The sequence below is a fragment of the Notothenia coriiceps genome, unplaced genomic scaffold, assembly GCF_000735185.1.
Source record: "Notothenia coriiceps isolate Sejong01 unplaced genomic scaffold, NC01 NC01_scaffold00037250, whole genome shotgun sequence".
Lineage (NCBI taxonomy): Eukaryota > Metazoa > Chordata > Actinopteri > Perciformes > Nototheniidae > Notothenia > Notothenia coriiceps.
In genome coordinates this window covers 15,044,221-15,068,717 of record NW_011369951.1, presented here as the reverse complement: position 1 = coordinate 15,068,717, position 24,497 = coordinate 15,044,221, and the positions used below count along the sequence as shown (strand labels likewise).

The window sequence follows — 24,497 nt, the reverse complement described above, 5'->3', positions numbered from 1 at the left end:
AAAGGGAAAGAGTTCTGGATTACTTAAATGTAAAGCTGAAACCCAGGGATCTGCATTTGTATAAATCAGCTTGTTTAAGTATAAGCATGNGTGTGCCTTGAGAGAGAGAGAGAGAGAGAGAGAGAGAGAGAGAGAGAGCGTGTGTGTATACAACTTTATATATATACAGTTTATGGCTTACGTACATAAGCCAATTGTTGTTGGAAGAAATATGTATAGGAGCTGCATGCATGCTGACATATATCCACCAGTATAAACATACCCTACATTTATGGAAAGTAACTGTACCTCTACTATGTACTACTCCACTTAGGTACAATTTTGGGGTACTTAACAGATCATTTTATGCTATTTTGTACTTCCACTGCACTACATCTCGGAAGCAAATAATCCACTTTTTAGTTACTTTGCAGATCTATATTATTACAACATATAGATATACTCCAGCAGTATAAGTCCACTTTTACAAGCTGCAACTTTTAGTTTAATATGTCGAAAATAATCCAACAATGAATATATTTTAATTAAAATTGTGTTAAGCTTTGTACCTTTAGGGAAGAATTTAAATGCAGGACTTTCATATGAAACAGAGTATTAATACACAGGGTTATAACTAGTTTTACTTAAATAAAATATCTGAGTATTCTTTCCGCTGTACACTTGCAGGTTTCACACTTGATGTGCCACTGTTGAGCTTAACATAGAAATAAGATAGTACTTTATTGATCCCAATTTGGGAAATGTTTGTAATAGGGATAAAAAAACTAAACCTAAAAATCATTCAGGAATATTCCATTTCTCCTTTTTTATAATAAATGAGACCTTTTAGTTCATGTTTATGGACTCGTGTATATCAATAAATTAAAATACAGATGACCGTTTAAAAAAAATGACAAATCAATTTAAATAAAAAAGAAAGTGACAGGCTGCAAGAAGAGGTTTTCAGAAAGCCCATGTGTGTACATGTAATGCTCTTTGTACAATTTTAAAATGATAAATATTGCAGCGGGTCAATTGCAAAGACAGTTTTGGCACAACTAAATCAGCATAACACGTTCAACTGTGAATATGGCATCACCTAATGACGCCTGCAATACACACCTTCCACCACCTGATGTCCCTGAGACCACAGGGTGCTGTTCACGGCATGGCGCCCAACTAAAAAGACTTCCTTTCATTAAGTCTATCGCCCTCTGCTGTGTACAATGACTGACAGTGCACAGTCCTGAAACTAAATGTAATATTAGGCTTCAAACTATAGATACAATAATGAGGATGATGAGGTCAAAGTAAGAATCGTGATGTTTTTATTAGAATTTCTTCGATAAAAACGAACAGATCACAGAACAGCATGCATACATTCCTTACAGTGGTCTAAAATAAAACGGATGTTTCACTGGAACATGGCATCGTTATTGAACAGGCTGGTTGACTTTGTGTTTATTTGCTAACAACTGTCACAAAACAAACTATACAAACATCTTTGCATGAGTGTGTGTCTGTATTTAATGACAGTTATACACTTGCCTACATTCAATACATTGTTTCGTTTTGTTGAGCCATTTTTCTCACAAACCAGCTGCAGCCATTCACACACATTCATCCATGAGGAACTCTGGGAAATGGCACTATGGACCCCCCAAGAGGAGAAATAATTATTATTAATTAAGACAAAATCCCAACATAAACATTAACAAATAAAAGTGCGATTTGCAATTTAGAGGAGTATTTTAACACTGCAGAGTTTATAAACTATACAATAGAAATACAATCTTAATATTACATAAACATAATCATTTATTCTGAATAATTTCATGTTAAGAAACTTGAGCGGCAGAAATCATAAAACATTTTAAAATTATACATCTTGTAGTTTTTTATATTAGCTTTAGAACAATTAAGATATACAGCATGTACACAATCATAACTTTACATTTCTGTGCTTCCGCTGCCCAGCTCTTGGATCGCGGAAAGGGCGGGAAAGCAAACGTAGATTACCGTAAAAATGACCCCCATTGACTTTATAACATATGTACAACAGGTCCGCAACTACAAAGGCATTCAAAGAAAGAAATTACATTTTGGCACCAGGCACAGAATTTAATATACATTGAAACTAATGGCTAAAAACCCTCCCGGAAAAATAATCTTTGCCTATTCTTACCCCTCACTGCATCATCCCTACAAAATGAGCATTACATTTAAACTGGCTAAAAAATGAATGATGTAACATTTGGCATAATTGTTGCAGGAAGAAAAGAGGGGGGGGGGGGCCCGGGGGGGCAAAGGAGTGGTAGAGGATCTACAGTGCATTTCTGTCAAAAGGACAATCTGTTGTTCTTCCTGAGTGCTAGAAGTAAACAGGAACTGGAAAACATATTCACTAGCTAAGATTAGGGACGGGCCTTTTTACTATTTACACGTTATCACTGCAGCTCTTGGCTTTCTGTATCATCTGAACCCGCTCTTATGTCAAATATACATTCTTACCTGATCCACATAGCAACATCATCAACTCATTTCTCCCAACGTGTCCTGAATTATCACCAACTTTTAGAAACATGGCTTTCCTTTGTTACCTGGCACGCCTGATAAATCAAACTTGCCGACTTTTCCTGAGATGGGGTAAGGGATAACTCTGGGATGGGATGGACTGGCTTCGTATTGGAGACTAAGATTTGGCAGAGGCGTAAAGCAAAGTGCACACAGGGAAGTCCCGCCTCCTACACCTCGTTGATGGTGCGCTCAGACGGCCTGAAGTTGACCGAGCTGGACGACGACATGTAGAAGGATTGGGTTTTGCGATTGAGACGGGCCCGCTTGGTGGCCACGTTGAGGCTGCGCTTGCTGGAGGAGATGATCTCGATGATGAACTTCTTGCAGTCTACGCAGATCTCCATGGTGACCCAGTCCTCCGTTAGCTCCTTTGGGAGGTCGGGCTCGTCCTGTGAGGGGCCATCTTTGCTGCCGCTGCTGCTGCTTCTAGACATCCTGAGGACGGAAAGAGATATTCACAAATGTGTTGGTGACACAATCCCCACCAGGAGTTTATTTCACCTTCCTCAACACAAATATCAAACAAGACATGTGTGTAAAAAGATATTAAGTCAGGAAAATGTAGCTTTTTAGACTATACTGTGAAACATGAGGGACATTGGAAAAATATCCGAAAAAAATGTGTAAGAAGAAAAGGGACAAAGGATGAAAGAATAATCCACCAAGGAATCCATTGCTAGTATATTTTGTTTTATAAAGTGTTTAAAAAAGTATTTCCAAACATTTCAGCAACAACAATTAAGTTGTAAACTATGAAAAAACTAAATAATGTAAACATGTAATTGTTTCTTCAATAAGATTAGCAGTTTTCTTCTTGGTTTATGAGGCTATATTGTTTATACTGCAAGTGGGATTGACTGCATGTGTGTGGAATGGATGAACAAACAATGCTTGTTGGCGCTAATGGTAAAATAAGTCAGCCATAAATAATTAACTAATCTCGCAAAGCATCACATTTGAAAACATTTTAGTATATAAAAATAAATGGGAGGATGACAGCAACATACTTATAAACACTTCTGCGCAGGCTGTTCCGGCTGTGTGCCGACCCAAACGGGTGCCTTTCACTCTCCGCAGACGAAGACGCTCGACTCGGACCTTCTTTAGACACAGCACTGGGGCCCAAAGAGTAAATGGGCAAGGTGGAGTAGGGCTTGGATGGCAACCGCATCTGAGGGTAAAAGATACACAAAAGGATTTCAAAGAAATTTTATAAAAAGGACCTGTCAGTACCAACAAGTGTCAACAATGTGAGTGTTAACATTTTCAAAAGCCACCTACCTTTTTAGAGCACTGGGAACACACAGGCCTGGAGAAGATACAAAAGATTGGTTATAATAGACATTACTGAACCAATGCTACGTAAAAACAGCACTCAAATGATTTAATCTTGTAATATTGTCACATTAAAACTCATGATAGACAGTTTAAAATCAAAGAGTTTAAAATGTATGAAGAAAAAAAATCTTAATTATATTCAACTCGGCCTGAGACATTAGGGTCAGAGATGAAGGTTTTTAAAAGCTGGCTAGTGTAGCCATGAATCGCTATTTTAAAGCAGAAATGAGAAGCAGCTACAGTTTTGGTGAGCCCACTTCTTTCTTTCTCCAGACCACCAAATATTTTACCTTTCCAGAGCTTACAGACCCAACCGATACTCAAAGAAAAATGAATTGAATTATACATTGACATTTATCAGATTTTACACAGTTCCCTCTGGAGTAACAAAAGGCTCTATAGACAGGGGTGCACATCACTTTTTGAGTGAGTTACTCAGATGAGTACCAGGAGACAGCGTTTGGTACTCACCCCACACGAAGCTTGGTCCTCCTCAGTGTCTCCTTCACTGTCCTCTATTTACACTTCTTGCATGCTAGATGATGAAGATGTACCTCCCTGTCTCTTTTTAAGCCTCCAATTTGCTTTCTCCAAAACTTGTTGCCAAAACTGTGAAGTCCTGTGAAGTCCTTGCATTTCCTGAGGCCAAGTGGAAGGATAAAATACTAAGAAATGATCACATGACTTGAAGTCATATCTGATTTCAGAGGTGGGAAGTAACAAAGTACACTTATTCAAGTACTGTACTTAAGTACAATTTTGAGATATTTGTACTTTACTTTGATCTAATTTGTAAAATTAGCTGCACCTTTACCAGCTTTGAGAACACTTTAATGACCAATCATTAAAAAACATATCATATATATTATTCTGAAATGGACCAATCTGCACAATGACTACTTTTGGTACTTTACTGTAACTATATTTTGATGATAATACTTTTCTAATTTTACTTGAGTAACATTTTGAATGCAGGACTTTTACTGTAACAGAGTAACACTCTGTTTTTTTACTTTTACTCAAGTACAAGATCTGAGTACTTCTTCAACCTCTGTCTGATTTCAAACTCTTCCATAACACCCTGAGTAAGTTTGCAACTGTGTGTTTCACTCCACTTTGGTGTAAATAAAACTGCAGCAGCTTGACCACAGAGCGTGAACGTTGTGATCAGCTGATTTTGCGCAGTTCTCCAGTGTGTGCCCGGGGGAAACAGAATGTGCACAGGCGAGTCTCCCACTGCAGCCAGTTGGCGGAGTTTTTGTTGTTCATACCGACGTTAACCCTGCCTGTGTGTGCACACGGCGACCAACTATGTTGTCCGGTGATCTAAGCCTCTGCCTCCTGTAAAGCTTCACAGGTCCGTCGGCTGTGTCCTGCGCGGCTCGGCCAGCACCCATTCAGTCAGTCACAGAAAGTCCGAAGATTTTTTGCACGGAGCGAAACGGCAACGTAGCTGCTTAATGTCTTTGGGTTTTTTGACATGTCTCGTACTTTACTCCATTGTGTTGACAAGAAACACGTGTAGACGAAATATGTGTTTTGTTTTGATGTTTTGAGGTACGCAAAGGCGCGTAGTGACACAAGTGATGTTACGCAATTCAGATTTTTGCCGCGCATGCGTACCAGTTATGTGCACCCCTTTCTATAGAAGCATTTTATAATATGCACTACACGTTTAAACAGAATACAATTGAAAGTTTAGTAGTTCTAATCTACCTTTTGCAGAACTGGCAGGTGTAGGCCCAGGTGAATAGAGAGAACCTCTTAGTCCGACATGAAAAGCAAACCTAGAGCAGAAAGAATCAATAAGGTTTAAAGGGGAACAATACATCTATTTAAATAATAAAGCACGAAACGTATAACTCAGACAATATGTGATATATCTACCTTTCCCTTCTTGAGGGCAGTGTAGATTTCCTTGTACTGCTGGAACTTCTCCAGCTCTGCCTTGACCAGGACCTGCCTGATGTGCATCACCTCCTCCACGGTCAGCGCCAGACACTCCACCGGGTAACAGAACTCCTCCTGGAGGGACAACACACACCCATCATTACACTCATTAGGAAACAGATTACCCAAAACAGACCGCGGTAAGAAGGGATGGTACCTGCTCACAATGAGAATGACACCCATTACACACCAAGTGTTGTTCACCCCAAAACAAGGCCATTTATATATACTCAGTCTGTGGTACCTTAAATCCTTAAAGAATACTCTTTTTCTTGCATTCTTCACAGTAAATGTGGTAAATGGATAGCTGTGTTTAGCAACAGCAAAAAAAACGATAATGATACATTATTTCACCCTCACAGGTGTGTTACTCGTCTGTCAGTACTTTCTAAACCAATGTTTTTATATAGTTTCCCTGACGATGAATGTTGCCCCTATTTTATGATGACATATGAAGACTTCTTCTCCATTTCTGGATTCTTCGTTTATTGTGGAGCCATAGGAAGACAACATCGTTTTTAAGGTAACACAGGGTGAGTAGTTGATATACAAATGAACATTTACAGACTCTTAACCACAAATGGCACTTCCACTGACGTGACAATGAACAGAAAACACAGCATGCTGGTGATGCAACACTCCCACCATGTTGGTGGTCCACAGCTTTTGGCTATCAATCTTCTTTATCCAATTATTCAAATGTACTTAATTCCCTCTTTAAACTCCCAAACAGAAATCTGATAATCATTTTAAATTTAGAATTAAGTTCAATCAAGGACATTTTGATTTCATTCTTTTTTCTGCACCAAGAGTTTACTTTTGACCTTACTCAACAGACCTATTCATATATTAGATTATAATACTGTTGAATAACCATTATTTCCGCACATCCCATTTGCAAGTGGTCCCCCATCATGGAACAAGCTGTGTTTGCCAGGAGATTTGCGACATAGCTGGGAGCCTATGAAACATTGAACATATCCGTCTATCTTATGTCTGAACTGTATTCACCCAAAGTGAAGTGAAAATTGCTTGGGGAACTTATTCAGCAATCATTTACTCACGTCTCCTTTAGTTGAGTCGGATTAGAAGATGTGAGACTGTAAATGTTCACAGATAATTTCTCAACTCCATTTTCTTTTTAGACCTTCCCCAAGCAATGTTCAGTATGCAGCAGATTTCCCATTCACACAAATGGTCATGACTGAAGCCCCCATAAATGTGAAATACACAACATTCTGGATGGTTCCCCACACAGTGTGATATGCCTGTGATGATATGCAGTAACTATGACATACCGTGCCCCGAGCACCCCTGCTGGCTCCCACCTGACCAGCAGACAGAGGGACCTGACGTTCAAACAGAAGCATGACCTTATATTCTGATAAGCTAATGACATACAGTATGCCTAATAAAATGCAATACAAGATCAATCTAGTGGAGGATATTTTTGTATTCACTCTCTCCTGGCAAGTGCTCGTACTATTAGCATATTGTGTCATCTCGTGTGGCAGGAAATTTAATTTCATGACCGCAAGTCCCATGACAGAAAGATCATCTGACATGAACGTTCGCCAAAGGAGAAAAGGTCAACGAGATGTTAGCCTTCATCTCTGAGTCTACTTCTGATGTGCAGAGCTTCATCTTACACATCCCTGCTAGTCTTTCACAAAATATTCTCTCCTGCTTCTTCCTTAGATTGTTTAAAAGAAGTGGACGTAGCCACAAGTGACTAGAGACCTCTATTCTGATTGACAGACTGCCTTAGTAGCAACTTGTCAATCACAACGTAGCAAAGTCCAAAGGCATTCCCTGCTTTATCATCTACTTTACTCTAAATATACTTACAAAATAAACCTGATGTTGTATTGAAGAAGACTAGAAACTAGGAATGGAGAGCATACACTCATCAAGTAAATGTTTATAGACATAATAAATGAAGTGAGAAGTAGGAACACTTTCTCATGGAGTTCAATGCAATCTGACACATTCAAGTAGCCCTATTTGAAAAAGTTCATGTTTAAAGCAATTAGCACTGGCTTGACTTTTCCGACCTCTTCTAATCTGTCCCACTCTCACTTTTCTACAGTTTACATTTTGAGAACATAATTTTATGAAGAAACATTTAAAGATGGTGTTGGTGGATAGTCAGAATGTTGACCAGGTTACCTTGATGCTGGGATCCGCTTTCAGCTGCATTAATAAATAAAATAGGAAATGACTGTGTTAGAGATGAGACGGTTTATCAGGGTAAACATTTCAATTAGATATTATATGAGCGCCAGCCAATAGGAGGGAAACTGCAACAAAGGTCTTGATTACATACATCTACGAGAAATACTTGACTGATAAACGGGTGTGATGACTCGCCCCATGGGGTTTTAAGCTGTATTTATTCTGATTCGATGATGGTGGAAACCACAGCTTCTGGTCCGGCGCCAGAGGTCTGCCAATAAACTAACAAGTGACAACGGCGTTTACTTCATACAGCGTCTGTCCTGTGGTTTCAATTACATCCTTCAACCTCACTGAATCATACGACCGACACAGAGTCACTCAGAAACAATGACCGGTCACAGGACGGCAGTTAGTTCAACAAATATATGTTGTATTTATCCAGAATTATTGGTATATTAAAAAAGGTAATTCAAATTGTGATTTCCATGTATACAATTTGGTATTCTACAAACATTGCAATTCAAATGTTTGCCTGTAATTTGTACTCGTTAAGCATGTGCTACTATTTTCATTTATCTATAATGCATTAATGAGCAGACTGATACATTTTTCTGATAAAAGATGCTGATAGCATTTACATTTAAGGAGATAAAAAATGATGTACTATATTCTATATTCCAATCCTAAATCACTGAGATACCGATTTGCACAGGACTAATGTTATCACCTGACCACTGTCTCAAAATATTGTAGGTCATTTCTAGTGGAATCTTTACTTGACATATTGAGCAGGGGATTACAATTATAGACGACTACTTCAATTATTACAAGGTACAGTATTACCAAGTAATACTTGTCCCACGTGATTGTGTTTTAGTTTAAATCACCTGATACAAGTGGTTTGCAGCTGATGCAATAATATCTGTCACTTATAATTGCTCTGTCATCAGCCCCAAAGGACTCATGTATTGGTTCCTTAATTAATTCACCCAGGTTATGTTTGGTTACCAGATTAGGTAGCTCCCAGAGGTTTACCTACCAAAGACTTAGAGGTCTGTCTGGATGGAGGTAGGAAGGGGCAGACGCTGGTGGGGGCCTCCTTCTCGATGGAGTGCCGCCTCTGTGGAGACCGACGCTTGTCTGGCTGTGGTGACGCAGAAACAGGAAGGAACTTTGGAGGAGCTGAAGTCATGGGACAGAAAGAATATCATGTGAAAATAATGAATATTATGGAGGCAGCCTCTGTATTTGTAGTGGTCAAAAACCAGAATGCATTACATTACAATAGGTAAGCTCTTACCTTTCTTCCCCGTTTCAGACTCAGGTGACAGGTCCTCCACTAAAGACGGGGACATACTGGAGCTGCTCCGCGTGGGATCCTCCTGTCAACCAGAACATCACTCCTATTTAGTCCTGTGATACTGATAGCTATCATTTCTTTTAATATAGCATAATAAAATAAATTCAATTAGGTTTTGACTAGCTTATTGTGGAAACACTGATACTACAGTAGCATGACATCTCAAACATTTCTAATGCTGTTAAGTAAGAAATATACAAAGGGGGGTGACGAGGAAGGCTGTGCAAAGACATAAGATAAACCTTGTCATATTTAGTATTATTAGCTTTTTCATTTCCATGTCTTAAGGTGGTCACTGAATGCGAGTGGTGTTCTTGTTGCGTTTGTTGTGTGAGCTATAAACTCTTATCAATTAAGTAGAAATAGCAAAACATTTTTGAAATTGTCACCCATGAGCAAAGACAATAAGAGTTGGATATCTCACATCAGATTCTGAGCTGTCGAGTTCAGCTAGCGTTGGAGCTCTCAGCAGCCTCTTCCTCTGGCTGAGGGGCAGCGCTCCGCCCTGATTGGCTCCCAGGGTGCCACTGGCCAGAGACTGGGTGCTGCCAGCTAGTTTCCTGGGAGCATCAGGAGTGTCTGCGGGTGAAAGATACCATTGAAATGTTATTACAAGTGGACCATAAATTCTCATGAATCTTGTCCTTATCTAAACAGGCAGCCATCACACCTCCTGTGTAAACTATGACTGTCTTTGTATTATCAAAACATGACACCAGTCAGTTCACACAGGCCGCATGGTGACCAAGATAAGCCCCAATCATTTAATTTGAATAAAACAACATGAAAATACTTCAAGGTGTTTTCCCCATTACTGATGGTTTACTTCATACCCATGAGACATTGCTTCTTTACCTGAGCTGCGGAACAAGTCCTGGGGAGTGCTGATGCTTTTCCCTGCACCTGTAAAGGAAATATTTAACCTTTAGTAGGACCACACACATATTCAGATTTACATTTCTAACACCAGACTGATTCCACAGTGAGGACTTGACAGCAGCAGGCTTCTGTCAGATGCAGGTGTGAAGGGATGCTGTGTAGGTGTGGGTTACGTTCACACAAATATGTTGTGAAAAGCTGGAAAGTAAAGGGAGAGTGAAGGGAAGTGCCAGGGCAAGCAGAGGGTGGCTGTGTTCAAAATCACAATCAAACATACTACATTCTCAATCTGTATGTACTGTACACTGAATTAATGATTAAGCATCCCATTACAAGCAAACTGTTCACACTGAAATACATATTTCAGCATCACATGACTCTAAACTAACTGAGTGGACATTGTTTATCACAATTGTAAATCACCTCTTTCACTAAATATAATACTTTACAGTAAAGGAAAATTGCAATTATTAAATAAGTTATTGCTAAATGTACGCATCAAAGTACAGCACATATGAGAGCCCCTTCACTTTAACTCTTAACTGTACCTTAAAGTCACTCGCAATGACTTGTGATTATTTTATCCAATAGTTCAATATTTATGGTTCAGTCTCAATTTAAAAGTCTGAAGAGCTGCGATGCACTTGAGTAGGTCTGTAAACTCATGTCTCAAAATCCACAAATACCTGAAAGTCAGAACACAGTACACACTGACGCACAACTTGAGGTCAAACTCGGTGTGAATCGGTTGTTATTGTGCGACTTTGAACACAGCCTAAGACGAGGAGTGCAGCCACAGTACGAAAGTTATTCCCATACATCCATCTGGATTACAGTCATCCTGTGAAACTGTATTGCGACATTAAGACGGTCATCTTCCGTTCAACCAGAGGTAGGCTGCTGACACCAGTGTTATGTAATGTGTCATATTCCTGAGTGAGAGCGGATTAGGGTGACGAGCAGGGCAGACTGGCTGCAGGACAGAGTGATGATGGGTAATCTCACCCTACAGGCTCTGGCTCAGTGGCTATCTCTCATCACCTAGGCTACAGATGGTCCCCTTTGAATAGTGACTGCTATATTTAGCTCACGCTTTAAAAGTTACCGGTCATAACATGCCTGATACAAAGGGATTTATTTCCTTTTTATTCTACCTCCAAGCTAATACCATTTTACCCAGTCTGAGTTATAGATGCACTGTTTCCATGTTCCTTTTTTTCCTCGGGTACAGTAACAGTACACACATGAGCACAAACAAATCATAAAGAGGGTGTGTCTATTTAAATCAGGGAGAAGCAGGACCTAACCCTAAAATAGCCTGGAGTGAAACACAAGGAACAACAAAAGGAACACAACAGGTTTTGTGAAACTTTACCTGACGAGTCAAAGCTGAAAGATGTGCTAAGAGGTCGCATGACTGATAGACACGCGCATATTTGAAATAAGAAAGAATGGGAGAGAAAGAAATCCATGAGTTATAAATGGATGGTGAAGTCAATGAATCATTTTAGTTCGTAAAACATACAGTTTCTGAAAATCGAACATTATAAAGACCATGTTATGTTTACACTCTGTTTAGCCTCACATAAGTAGGATTATGTAACCACTGCTCCATATTACCCTCCCAAATCCCCTCACAAAAGGCATCTTGTGTAAACCCCAGAGACGCAGTGTAAAGTATATTCTGACAACATACTTGCTGTTTTTAGCTGATTAAGGCTTGAAATGGCTTGAGAGATGATATCCAATTGGCCATTTATGAAGAATACAAAGCAACATGGTTATCTACTGCCCTATGCACTGCTCACTTATACAGGGTATATGCAGTAATCCTGAAGTCAAATGCAATACCTTTTATGACCTTTTTTAAGACCCTTTCCATACATTTTAAGACTTCATCGCCACTTCGAGTTCTAACCGGTTACATTGGTGGCACACTTTACCTCACATTTACTATATCCAGTATTGATTGTAAGATAGCACAACTAAACCGTTTGTGATAACTCCTTATCATAATTCAGATAGAACAAAGCACAAGAGAATGAATTGTGCGACCAAGCCAATACAAGGTTAATTAGAAAAAGAAACCATTAGAAAGTATTTGATTTAGGCATTGTTCCCAAGAGACAGACTACTGAAGCCTCCTCCAATTTCATGCCATAAATAAACTACACAGAATCACACTACACACCTACGCAATGATTACACTCAGGCACACTTTAGAATACAACCTCTTTGGAGCATGTATATACAGTGGGGCAAAAAAATATTTAGTCAGCCACCAATTGTGAAAGTTCTCCCACTTAAAAAGATGAGGCCTGTAATTTTCATCCTAGGTATACCTCAACTATGAGAGACAAAATGAGAAAAAACAATCCAGAAAATCACATTGTCTGATTTTTAAAGAATTTATTTGCAAATTATGGTGGAAAATAAGTATTTGGTCACCTACAAACAAACAAGATTTCTGGCTCTCACAGACCTGTAACTTCTTCTTTAAGAGCCTCCTCTGTCCTCCACTTGTTAACTGTATTAATGGCACCTGTTTGAACTCGTTATCAGTATAAAAGACACCTGTCCACAACCTCAAACAGTCACACTCCAAACTCCACTATGGAAAAGACCAAAGAGCTGTCAAAGGACACCAGAAACAAAATTGTAGACCTGCACCAGGCTGGGAAGCCTGAATCTGCAATAGGTAAGCAGCTTGGTGTGAAGAAATCAACTGTGGGAGCAAAGCAAGTATGAAAATGCAAGAGCATTAGATGATCCAGAAGAGGATTGGGAGAATGTCATATGGTCAGATGAAACCAAAATAGAACTTTTTGGTAAAAACTCAAAGAGACGTGTTTGGAGGAGAAAGAATGCTGAGTTGCATCCAAAGAACACCATACCTACTGTGAAAAATGGGGGTGGAAACATCATGCTTTGGGGCTGTTTTTCTGCAAAGGGACCAGGACGACTGATCCGTGTAAAGTAAAGAATGAATGGGGCCATGTATCGTGATATTTTGAGTGACAACCTCCTTCCATCAGCAAGGGCATTGAAGATGAAACGTGGCTGGGTCTTTCAGCATGACAATGATCCCAAACACACCGCCCGGGCAACGAAGGAGTGGCTTCGTAAGAAGCATTTCAAGGTCCTAGAGTGGCCTAGCCAGTCTCCAGATCTCAACCCCATAGAAAATCTTTGGAGGGAGTTGAAAGTCCGTGTTGCCCAGCGACAGCCCCAAAACATCACTGCTCTAGAGGAGATCTGCATGGAGGAATGGGCCAAAATACCAGCAACAGTGTGTGAAAACCTTGTGAAGACTTACAGAAAACGTTTGACCTCTGTCATTGCCAACAAAGGGTATATAACAAAGTATTGAGATTAACTTTTGTTATTGACCAAATACTTATTTTCCACCATAATTTGCAAATAAATTCTTTAAAAATCAGACAATGTGATTTTCTGGATTTTTTTTTCTCATTCTGTCTCTCATAGTTGAGGTATACCTAGGATGAAATTACAGGCCTCTCTCATCTTTTTAAGTGGGAGAACTTGCACAATTGGTGGCTGACTAAATACTTTTTTGCCCCACTGTACTTATTGAAAACAAGCTACAACATTTAATACCTTGGAAAATGCTGTTTAAAACTTAATAGCCTTAATTTTCGCTAAATTGATTTATCAACTTTTAATACTTTTTAAGACCCAGCGGACACCCTGTTATATAACAGTATCCACAAAGAGCAGCATTACATGCAGTACAAGAATCATATCATGGATTTCAAACCAAAGTATTTATCAGTCCAAGAGCACATTTGTCAGAAACCACAGCTGATGCATTAGCAGTGAAGGTCTGGCAAACAACTCATGGCTCCGTGCAGACGTCAAAGTGATCCGTGTTTAAACACTCTGGCACTTCTGATTAAGTGAACAGATCAATGTAGGAAGAGGGCTGTTAGAGTAATCGTGACGAATGCGCTAAGTCATAGATAATGGTTATTGTGGAGGGGGTAGGCTCTTGAGCAGCAAGTTAACAGGTTAGGGTTATTTACTACCTATTTCAGATAAAACTAAACCGTTTAGTTTGACGGGTCGAACCCAGTGTTGCACAAGTATATTCTTTATTGCATATGCCATTAGTGCATACAACCTCAGTAATGTTACGCTGCTATGGACAATCTGGCAATAATATTTTGCTCTTTCTATGTACAATTTTGCACAAATGTACATTCTCAAATATTGAAGTGACTGTTATTTTGTATATATTGATTGTTGTGTTTTTATTTAGGTCTTAATGTGTCTTTGATTCTGTATGTATATATATATATATGTGTATATGTGTATATATATATATATATATATATATATATATATATATATATATATATATACACGTATATATATACATATATAAATATATATATATATATATACATATAAAAACAAAATGTATATAAAAATATGTGTGCAAATATATATATATATATATACACACACATATATATATATACATATTTGCACACATATTTTTATATACATTTGTTTTTATATTCGGGATTGTGGGAAACGGCATTTGGATCTCTCTGTCTGTACACATAAACTGGAAGATTGACAATAAAGTTGACTTTGACTTGAGTAGTGGCTTACCGAGGCGGTGTCTGCGGATCATGTCCGGTGAGACTGGCCTGAGCTTCCGTTCAGATTTGATGCCCTCCAGCAGTCGCTCGTGGAGGCTTCGGGGGCGATAAGGGCTGGGTTTCAGTTTACGTGCTGAGGCCTGTCAAGACAACCACAAGTCAGCCCTCAACTGCCATCACCATGGTGAACAAAGTGAGATTTGCCACCTAACAACCCCAAGATAGGGTGCATGTTTTGTTATTGCGTTAAGTCATGTAACTATTGTGTTGTCAAAGTTTATGTCTGTTAAGAAAACTTCCATGTGATCATTCAATCAAAATGTATTTATTGCAGCATGTTGTTGACTACTCACAGGGTTTAGAGGCGGCCGCGACCTGATGAACTCAAGAATGATCTCATGTGCACTCTTCTTTAACCTTGGTGGGATGTTTCCATTCACCTTGAAAAAAAATGGATTATGAAGATCTTGATTTTTATTTAATGTTTGTATATATACCTGTAAGGAAGATGTTGTTGAAACCTGTAGCGAGAAATTACCATTTCCACCTGAGAATATTGAGAAATGTGACTATTATTATATCAAACAGAATGAAACATGAGTATTACAAAAAAGTGATTTGGAAGATGCAATGGTGTTTTGTGGCCATTGTAGGGGAGGATAACATTTTCATTTGAACAGAACTCTGAATTACCATGAATAAAGTTGTAAAAGCTTGTGGAGAAAAAAATAAAAATAAAATCATAGTCATACATTTTTGGGGAATAAATTGTAAAAGAAAACTCATATTCCATGTCCACATTCCATGTTATTTATTTCTACCTACAACGGCACCAACATGCCTTTGTAAAGTCATGTTAAACAAACAAAGAGAAGAATGTTTAAAAATTAAAAAAATGGTTTTTGGTGGCCTTTTCCTTACCATGACTTTCCTCAGCTTGTAGCGTTGGGAGCGGATGTCGTCCATCAGCATTTCGTACGGTGTGAGCTGGTATTCGATGGGCAGGGGGTTATACTGACGCTCCTGAACCTTCTTTAATTTAACACCATCTCTTAGATCTCGCATCACCTGCACCCAGAACCGTGCCTGTTGGAGAAAAATAAAGATGGGATGAAAATCGTACTGCAAAACATAAATTACTTAATCCCAAATACATGGTCAGAGTGATTATAATAATGCTTTAGGAAGAAAATAAATCTTACCCAATCTGCATTTTGCAGCTCATCGAGGTCTTTAACAGGTTCTTCCCGGGTATCGCCTTCCATTCTTCGAAGATTCTAGCCCAGAAAAGGGACATGAAAATATAAAATGAAGTAAGATATTACAAATATTTAGGCATGATATTCAAAGCCAGTGCATTCACAGTACTTATAGGAGCCAAAATGCTTGTTTTGCTATTACTTATTATTTGTATTATTATCTTCATTTCTGTTTGCATCGCGTTTAATTCTTATTNGGCTGTTACTAACCCATCAAGGGATAGCATTTCATTGCTAGCCCATTATGTGTGTGTGTGTGAGAGAGAGAGAGAGAGAGAGAGAGAGAGAGAGAGAGACTCTCTCTCTCTCTCTCTCTCTCTCTCTCTCTCTCTCTCACACACACACACATAATGGGCTAGCAATGAAATGCTATCCCTTGATGGGTTAGTAACAGCCCCTGAAAATAACCTGCCTGGAGGGTGACCCTCACACACTGGTTTCTATGCAGCAAACCAACACACAGTCCATAAACAGTGTGAATAGGCTGTGTATTTAGCAGCAGCTCAATAAAACTTTCACAACGTGTTATCAAATGCTGCTCTGGCTAACTGAGTCCAGCAGCTGACATGTGTCCCAGCTGATGGCAACATATTCAAATCTGGTTTTTAAACTTCAGGTTTTAAGTTCAATGTTGAAGTTAGATATTTCTCCAGCTGGTATGTAGCCTATCCATTGTTGCCACGAGTCTTTGACATTTTTGAGAAATTGTGAACATGAGGGGAGAATATCAAGGCCATGAAAATGACAGAAGTTGGTATGTGTCATAGAAACTGCTTGAATTTATGTTTTGTATATTTTATGCATGAATGGAAAAGTTGGTTATTTTGCACTCAATTAGCTGTGCTGTGTGTAACAAAGCATACAAGTTTTAACACATTTAAGCCTCTGTCTTTCTTTAATGCATTTCGGATAATGGTTATCATAAACATATTGTAATTAACTTTGATAAGCGTCTCTATGTTGTATTGGGTCCTTAAATTTGAAGGAATTTTGCCTGTAAAGTCTTTGAAAAGTTCACGAATTTGATGTTTAAGAAGGAGTGGGAGCCCTGTGCATCATACTGCAGAGTTTGTGTGTACTGATAATAATTAATACACACACACACACACACACACACACACACACACACACAGATGGTTATTGTGAGGCCTTCAGAGTGACCGGGCTAACAGGGGGCCATTTAACTCAATGACAGTCTGGGCTTGCTAATGTGGAGTGTAATGAAATTCCCTTTTGGTCGCCGCTCCTGGGCTTCTTTCAATGTTTCCCCACTAATGGGCAGGGATTAAAATGTAAAAGGGATATATGATCCTGCATCTCTTCCCCTAAGGTCGGTGGCTTCACCAGAGGGCTGCATACAAATACCATGTAAACAGTGAGCCTCCCAGGGGGGTAACAATATATTTAGCCTCCATGTGGAGCTCCTCTTAACTACTGTATGAGTATAATGTAGACTGAAAGGTCAAGGGGTGAAAGTCATAATGTAACATGAAGCAATGCATTTATTTGATTTAATCTTAACTGTTTTATCTTTCTATCATAAGTCCTGAAACATTACACTAAAGTTAAATATATTGACGTTGCATGTGATGATATATAGAGAACATATGTTTCCCTAGATAGCCAGCAAATAGGCCTATGTTTTTTGTGTTTGTGTCAACAATGTTCCCCTGTGTCAAGGCAACAGGACTCAGCCGGTCCAAACACAAATGAGGAATTATGTATTAAATCTGCACCAAGTGAGTGATACTGAGTCTAAGAAAAAAACACAAACAACATTTATACTGCTGTCCAAAACATATTCTATTATTTGTTCTTGTGTGCAGATAAATCTAAAGCAATACATTGGAAATTGTCTTTGTAGTATCACATCAATTTACAAAAACTAAAAACAGGGAAATCAATATCAAAGATATAAGGATATTGTAATGTTGTGAAAGAAAATCAATTGTGCTAGCATCAGCGTTACAGTAAATCAATTTGTTATAATCCCACTACAGGGAGGCATGCTGCAGATGATCCGATGGGGGTGATAATAGCGTTGCTATGGCAGCTGTTACCAGGGGCAGTGGTCTTAGCACAACAGTGAACGTACGCTCCGTCAGGGTCAAGAGGTTTGCAGGGTCGACACAGATGTAAAAGTAGTGGTCTGTCTCATTGTCGCAAATGTTCCTCGGCTATATTACAGCGTTTGTTCTCAGATGAATAGAAGACTGATTTGAAATCAGCGGACATGTTTATGAGAGAGCACCTGCAGTTTACATGAGCCTGCTCCAAACCCTGGACATCTCCCCCACATCGTTCCCAGTCATAGTTCCCCCTAAGTAGGTCGCTGCATCTCCACCATGCATTCGCCTCAAAGGCAGCATTGTCACATTTCCTCACATCAGTATAGCTGCCTGTGAAGCTGCTTCTTCTTCCAACATTAAACCACCAATGAAATACACAAACATTTGAGTGCTGAGACTTATTATACATATTTTTATTATACTACAGAGAAACTACACATTGGGGCTGTTATAATGGCCAAAGTACAGTATTTCACAATAACAATATTATCACAATGCCAATGGAAAGATTTTATAGATGACAATAGGTTAATGCTATCTGTGAAATTAATCTTTAACTGTTTTGATTGTTAAATGTTCTTTTTTAAATTACACTCAACATATGGTTGTAGTGAGATAGAAACAGGGGGTGTATAACTGCAAATAAGCGTGATTAAAGAGGCACTGAATTGTGTGTTTTCATAAGATAATATATCATTTGTATTTGTTTTAAATATCACTGTTATAGTCTGGAATACAGTTGGCTCAAATAGTTTTGTTGAAATAATAAATGTGCTACTGATGGACTCATCAAACACGATACACGTCTTTATTTAGCTGGGGGAGCTGATCCACGTTCAGTTACAATTCATCAACTCAATCTGCAAGTGCAGTCAGAGAGAAGCATGTGGGTGAAGGAGGAATGTATTTTATATGAAATGCAAATTATATTAGCTCTGATCATTTTACACGAGCAGCAGAGCTTGTAGAGTTGCCAAGCAGCGAGACTTTTTATCCCAATGTATTTAATAGTAACAGGGAAGTCAACTGCAGCTGCCGGGCAGTGATATGCTGTGTCTAAATGTCTGGGAAATTAAAGCATTACCACTTTGAGTGAGCATCAAAAAGCGCAGCAACGTGCAAAAATTGCTTTTTGGATTGCACATGTGTTTGCACAGCTGCTTGTTACGTAATTTCGTCTGCCTCCCGTCATCTTGTGGGTTCTCAGTTCCTCTCAGGTGCCTCAGCAGTGACTCCTCTGCTCTCAGCTGAGCCACCCTTTGATTCAGCTGAAAGTCAGTCTGGCCTAACGTGCTGCTAAGTTGTGACTGAGCTGCGTGAAGGAATGCAGTCAGGTTGAAATGGTTTCCCATTTGTGACTTTAGAGGCCAATAAGGCAAAGGGGATTTCAGGAACATGCAGCAAAGCATTCGCTCCAGTAGCCGGTTAATGTTGGGTCATGGTGGGTTTGGTCTGTTGGAGACGCAGACTAGAGGCAGGGAGCCGTGGTCAAACAGCTTGTAAGGCAAAGAACCTTTCGAGGTCCAAACGTCCGTCTTGGGGTCGTAACACTCGAAGCAGTCTGAGTCCTCGATGACATCGTGGCCGTTGAGGATGCGTCCACCGGTGACGTAGAGCTTGTTGTTGATGACTGTAGCGCTGTGATGCATCCGCCGCTCCTTCAGGTTCTCACACTTGATGAATTTGTTGGCCTTTGTGTCGTAAGCGATCATTCGCCTGGTGTATCCTGGAAAATGTGATTTTTATTCAGTACACTTTAAAGAACTGAGTCCGTTAAAGCTTTATATTGTTCTTACAAACAAAGAAGATCATAGACTAATGGACAGTAGTAGCGTATTTTATGTGTATCTAAAGCCTGATTTAATGTATTCCTCTGTGCAGTAGAGCTCCATTGTTTTACTAAACTATAAACACATAACGGAGCAACACAGTTGCCCTTGGAGACATGTTGTATTAGTTTATTTTGAGACAACGACGCATACAATACACTGTCCTCCTACTGGAAATACGTTCTAGACTAGAGCATCAAATGTTTATAATTGTCAAGGAAAAAAATAGTCCTTGTCAAATGTACAGTATAACTTAAGATTGACATTGTCATTAGGAAGGAATGGGCGTGGGGCTGGGAGCCACAGTCAAGGAACATCATTAAATACCAAGAGATAACTGCTTTAATGCTCTAATTTAATGAGTACATTGATTATGTAAAGTTATGTAATGAACGGTGCGACCATTCATTGAGCTCACCTCCTATGATGTAGATCTTATCTTCAATGACAGCAGCAGGGGCACACACATTTTTAACCGTCCTTGTTTCCAGCCTGGACCACAAGTTGCGAGAAATGTGATACACCTGTTGACACATCACAAATATCAACAGAGAGAAAACGTATTTACTACACCATCAAATACTGTAGTTTGCTCTCTGCTTGTGTGACATCTGGTTTCTATGTTTGAAAACTTACAATGAATTCCTTTTAAAACTAAGTCTCTATTTGAGTGGCAACAATGCAAATATTGGACATAAATGCTGATAAAATGAGGTGTGTGACTCTACCTGAATCAGTCTAACTGGATTCTGCATGGCGTCCTCCCCTCCGAAAACATAAATCCGCTGATCACTGGCTGCAACAGCTGGATGCAGCACGGCTGTGGGCATTGGTGCCATGGCCTCCCACTGATTAAACATACTGTTGTATCTCTCTACGGACTGAGAGATCTTCTTGTCAACCCCAATGCCTCCTAACACAAAAATAAAGTGCAGGTATGACACACTTTGGTGGGCATATCGTGGCTCCAACATGGGTTCAGCAGTGCGCCATTGGTTGGTCTTCAGGGAGAGCGTGTACACTGTGGCGCTGACTGAGCTGTCACCTGACGTCATGCAGAGGCTGAGCCCGCCGAGCACGTACAGGATGCTATGAATGCACACATATGCAGCTTTGTAGAGGCGCAGAGGGAGCTTGGCCAACCACTGCCAACGTTGAGTCCTTTCATCATACAGTAGAGCTTCTCGTGAGGTCTGCTCATTGTTCTTGCGTCCTCCAACCACCACCAGTGTTTCTCTGCAGGTGTAACGTCGTGGAGAGGTCCAGAGCGGCTTGAGCTCTCGACCACACTTGGTGCTGACTGAAAGCATGAGGCGGCGCACTGACTCGATGATCTCAGTGCAGAGGGTTGAGGACTGCACCAATGGGTCGTTGGCGATGAACTGGAACAGGTAAGTTGGATGGATGTATCGAAGGCGGACTTTCTTGAAGAGATCATGGATGGCGCCGCGTCGGGAGAACGGGTCATGGTGGATCCACGCCAGGAGGGTCTCAAACACTTGTTCTTCCTCAGCGCAGAGTCGGTCGTCCTCTAGGTAACACATGAGCTCAGGAAGGGACAACTCACAGAAGTCCTCTGTGGCGGCTACGTCAGAGAAACACCTCACGGCCATCTCCTTCGCCCTCTCCTTCAGGCTCTCACAGTGAAGGATCTCAGAGAGGCGGATCATGCTCAGGCAGTTTTCTGGACTCAGCTGCTCCTGGAGGAACAGGGAACAGGCCTCGAAGAGACCTCCATAGTGAAGCATGGAGGCCGCCTGCATGAGTGGGAGCACGATCTCCATGGTGATAGTGATGCAACCTGTGTAGACGTAGTCCACTATGCCACTGAGGACATCTGAAGAGATCCCCTTCAGATTCACTCGGGCCTGACTGCTCTCCAGAAAGTTGCTGCAGAACATGGCGCGGAAGTACGGGCTGCTGGACACCAGGACGTTCCTGTGGCAGGGGATCTCCTGGTGCTCGGTGCAGAGCAGGACGTCTGTCAGGATACGCTCCTGACGCAGGATGTTGAGCTGGGCATGAAGGTGGGTGGGAAGTTCTGAGTCTTTGTAAGAGAAAACCTCTCGTGGTTTTAAGGCCATTCTGTGGAGAGGGAAAAGAGAGACTCCATCATCAAAGTGTTTCTATCGTCTGTGTTGGAAATGCATGGGCATACACTGACATTGCATGGTTCTATCAGATATTGGGAAAAGCATGGATCCATTCTACTCTCATGCCTGGAGTTAAGTAGGGGGATGCAGCCAGGAAACAGTTAGCTTAGCTTAGCATAAAGTGATAAAGACGAGACACGGGGAGAAGCCGCATTTCCTGTACAAAAAACTAAGTGTAAGTACCAATACGATATTTGTAGACTTAATCAACATATGAGAGTATCAAATGAAAAAAGTAATTTCTTCAAATTGTATACTATTCCTTTTAGGTTTAAAAGTAGAATGGGATTCCTCTACAAACTACTCAAATGACTAATCTTCCAAAAGGGCAGTTTTTGCTTCATTTTTACATTTCAATAGCAGACGTTTTCCTTTCAAAGTTTAGGTTAGTTAATTCATGTATATATGCTTTAACATTTTATCTGGTTTCATGAGACCAACTCAAACTCTGAAACTTCTGCTGAGCAGCTGTCCTTAAAGTGAAGATTACTGACTGACTGCTATTTTTACCTCCTCCAAATGATCTTGATGCATCCATGTAGCATTAGGCCGCATCTCCCGTATTAAGCATCCCATCACCGCTAACATTAATAAAGCTGTGTCATCACACCATCTTTGTTTGTCTCTCCTCTCTCTGGACATTTCTCTGCCTCTCTATCTCTGTTGCCATTTTCCTCCTCTCTCAAAGTCTCTCTCTGTCTCTCCCTGGTTGGACAGTTTGTGAAGACCTTTCGGTTCAAAGAGCAGGAATTTCATTGTGCTATTAGCAACACTAGGCTTTTAATCATCCAAAGTGACAGCTACTGATTTACCCACTTACAGGGCCTGCCAGCCTGTTGGATATATTTGGACCTCTAGTCATTACCTTTTATTATGAAATGACTGTAACAGACATTTCACAACTCACAGTTTAAGCAGTTACTTCACAGATCAGATTAAAAATACAAAACATTAATTAATAATTAAAGTATGATATCATTATGTCCATAAGGCTTTATAGGTCTTTAGGGGGAATTAAAAGGCTACCAAGCAGAATGAACATAAATACATAGAATATAAATACATAAAAAAAAGCTGCAAAATGAATGCATCAACTATTATTCAATAATAATTGTAACTCTGAATTGAGCCAGTTTGCATAATTAGTGCTCTTATGTTGGTACTTTTGTATATTGGGATGCCTTCACTTTTGTACTTTTTGTCTTTTTAGTTCAGTCAGATATTATTTCTTCTTCCAACACTGTCAAAAAAATATATCAATAATGTCATCAATAATGTTTCTAAACATTTATTATGTAACCAATATGGTTTTTTTATGCTCTTTTGTGACCTATGTATACTTCTTCTGATGCCAAATATCAAAGCTGATTTATAAACATATCATCAGTACAAACTATTAAAATAATGGCTTTTTAAGTTATTGTAACAGAGGCAAAGCCTCAGTTACCTAATCATAAACAACATTTGTGATCATAATTAATTATGATTGAAGCAGACAATGAGCTTATGGCTGAACAAAAGTTCTGAAACATTTAAGTATCCTATTTTCATCAAACTGATAAGTTTGAGAGAAACGTGTTGTTGCCAGTTCATCAGTGAGCATCTGTGACTGAGTAAATCCTTACCTCCTGTCTTCAGAAAATCAATAATATCCAAAATCAGTGGTTGGTTTGGACTGAAAAAAATATCAAATCCTACAAAGAACAAACCAAAACAGTATCCAGAGAGAAAATGTAGTGTAGTCAGGGAGAGAAAAGGAGCATGACACAAAGAAACGAACAAGCTTTCCAGTTAGGCGCTGTGGAGCTCGCCATGAGGCCACTGTGTACATTCCTGCAGCTAAGAATAGTATCCCAGCCACTGTGACTCCAGCCAGGCCTCTCATGTGACACAGAGCGGTTTGGTACCCAGTTGCCGGCTTAGCGGCTCTGCCTGAGTCCAGTGTTTACAAAGGCCAGGGGAGGGAGAGCCATCACAAGGCCCTGACTCAGCCATCGGGCCCACCCAAGCTGGAGTTTAATCTAAGAGTCCCAAAACCCTTGTCCATCTTCTGTGCTGATTAGGTCCCTTCCTACTCCTCCGTCATGTGTGTAACCCAGGATGAAGGTAAATATAGAGCAGTGCTGATGGGCCGTCTTGATCAGAGAAAACAGCTGTAGGAACCAGGCCCAGTGTGCGTCAAGATGTGGTTTCTCTTCATGCACAACTGGAGATGACTGCAGTTACTACTTCTCACCTGTTTGAAGTGTCAGTTACCCTGTAGCACTGTATGTGTCAAGTTGCCAAATAGCATTCATG

The 24,497-nt window shown here is 39.9% G+C and overlaps 2 protein-coding genes across 5 annotated transcripts; both read right to left on the bottom strand.

Annotated features, from left to right (window-relative positions):
* Positions 1–1,284: 1,284 nt before the first annotated feature.
* LOC104967053 (protein spire homolog 1-like) lies at positions 1,285–16,201 on the bottom strand. 4 transcript variants are annotated; one of them, XM_010796430.1, is made up of 16 exons: positions 16,092–16,201; positions 15,811–15,975; positions 15,428–15,436; positions 15,243–15,329; positions 14,900–15,029; positions 10,238–10,285; positions 9,807–9,961; positions 9,323–9,404; positions 9,062–9,204; positions 8,014–8,037; positions 7,143–7,193; positions 5,782–5,919; positions 5,611–5,681; positions 3,838–3,865; positions 3,564–3,727; positions 1,285–2,991 (listed from the first exon to the last, which is right to left on the bottom strand). In XM_010796430.1, the coding sequence occupies exons 1-16, from the start codon at positions 16,152–16,154 to the stop codon at positions 2,724–2,726; spliced, it is 1,626 nt and encodes a 541-aa protein (XP_010794732.1). In that variant the 5' UTR covers positions 16,155–16,201; the 3' UTR covers positions 1,285–2,723. The 4 variants fall into 4 exon arrangements, with proteins under 4 accessions (XP_010794732.1, XP_010794734.1, XP_010794733.1 ...); XM_010796432.1 differs by lacking the exon at positions 8,014–8,037; XM_010796431.1 differs by lacking the exon at positions 15,428–15,436.
* Positions 16,202–18,427: 2,226 nt separating this feature from the next.
* On the bottom strand, positions 18,428–24,002 carry klhl38a (kelch-like family member 38a). The gene is made up of 4 exons (XM_010796434.1): positions 23,825–24,002; positions 20,775–22,131; positions 20,465–20,570; positions 18,428–19,943 (listed from the first exon to the last, which is right to left on the bottom strand). The coding sequence occupies exons 2-4, from the start codon at positions 22,128–22,130 to the stop codon at positions 19,654–19,656; spliced, it is 1,752 nt and encodes a 583-aa protein (XP_010794736.1). The 5' UTR covers position 22,131; positions 23,825–24,002; the 3' UTR covers positions 18,428–19,653.
* Between the last annotated feature and the right edge of the window lie 495 nt (positions 24,003–24,497).

What these genes read in the sequence shown, in the direction of transcription:
- klhl38a (XM_010796434.1), bottom strand. Translation starts at nt 22,130, where the DNA reads ATGGCCTTAAAACCACGAGAGGTTTTCTCTTACAAAGACTCAGAACTT. An exon ending in ATCCAGTTAGACTGATTCAG is followed by an intron (nt 20,571 to 20,774) that starts GTAGAGTCACAC and finishes ATGTGTCAACAG; the next exon opens with GTGTATCACATTTCTCGCAA. An exon ending in TAAGATCTACATCATAGGAG is followed by an intron (nt 19,944 to 20,464) that starts GTGAGCTCAATG and finishes CACATTTTCCAG; the next exon opens with GATACACCAGGCGAATGATC.
- LOC104967053 (XM_010796430.1), bottom strand. Translation starts at nt 16,154, where the DNA reads ATGGAAGGCGATACCCGGGAAGAACCTGTTAAAGACCTCGATGAGCTG. An exon ending in GATCCGCAGACACCGCCTCG is followed by an intron (nt 10,286 to 14,899) that starts GTAAGCCACTAC and finishes TTTCCTTTACAG; the next exon opens with GTGCAGGGAAAAGCATCAGC. An exon ending in AAGCGGATCCCAGCATCAAG is followed by an intron (nt 7,194 to 8,013) that starts GTAACCTGGTCA and finishes TTTGAACGTCAG; the next exon opens with GTCCCTCTGTCTGCTGGTCA.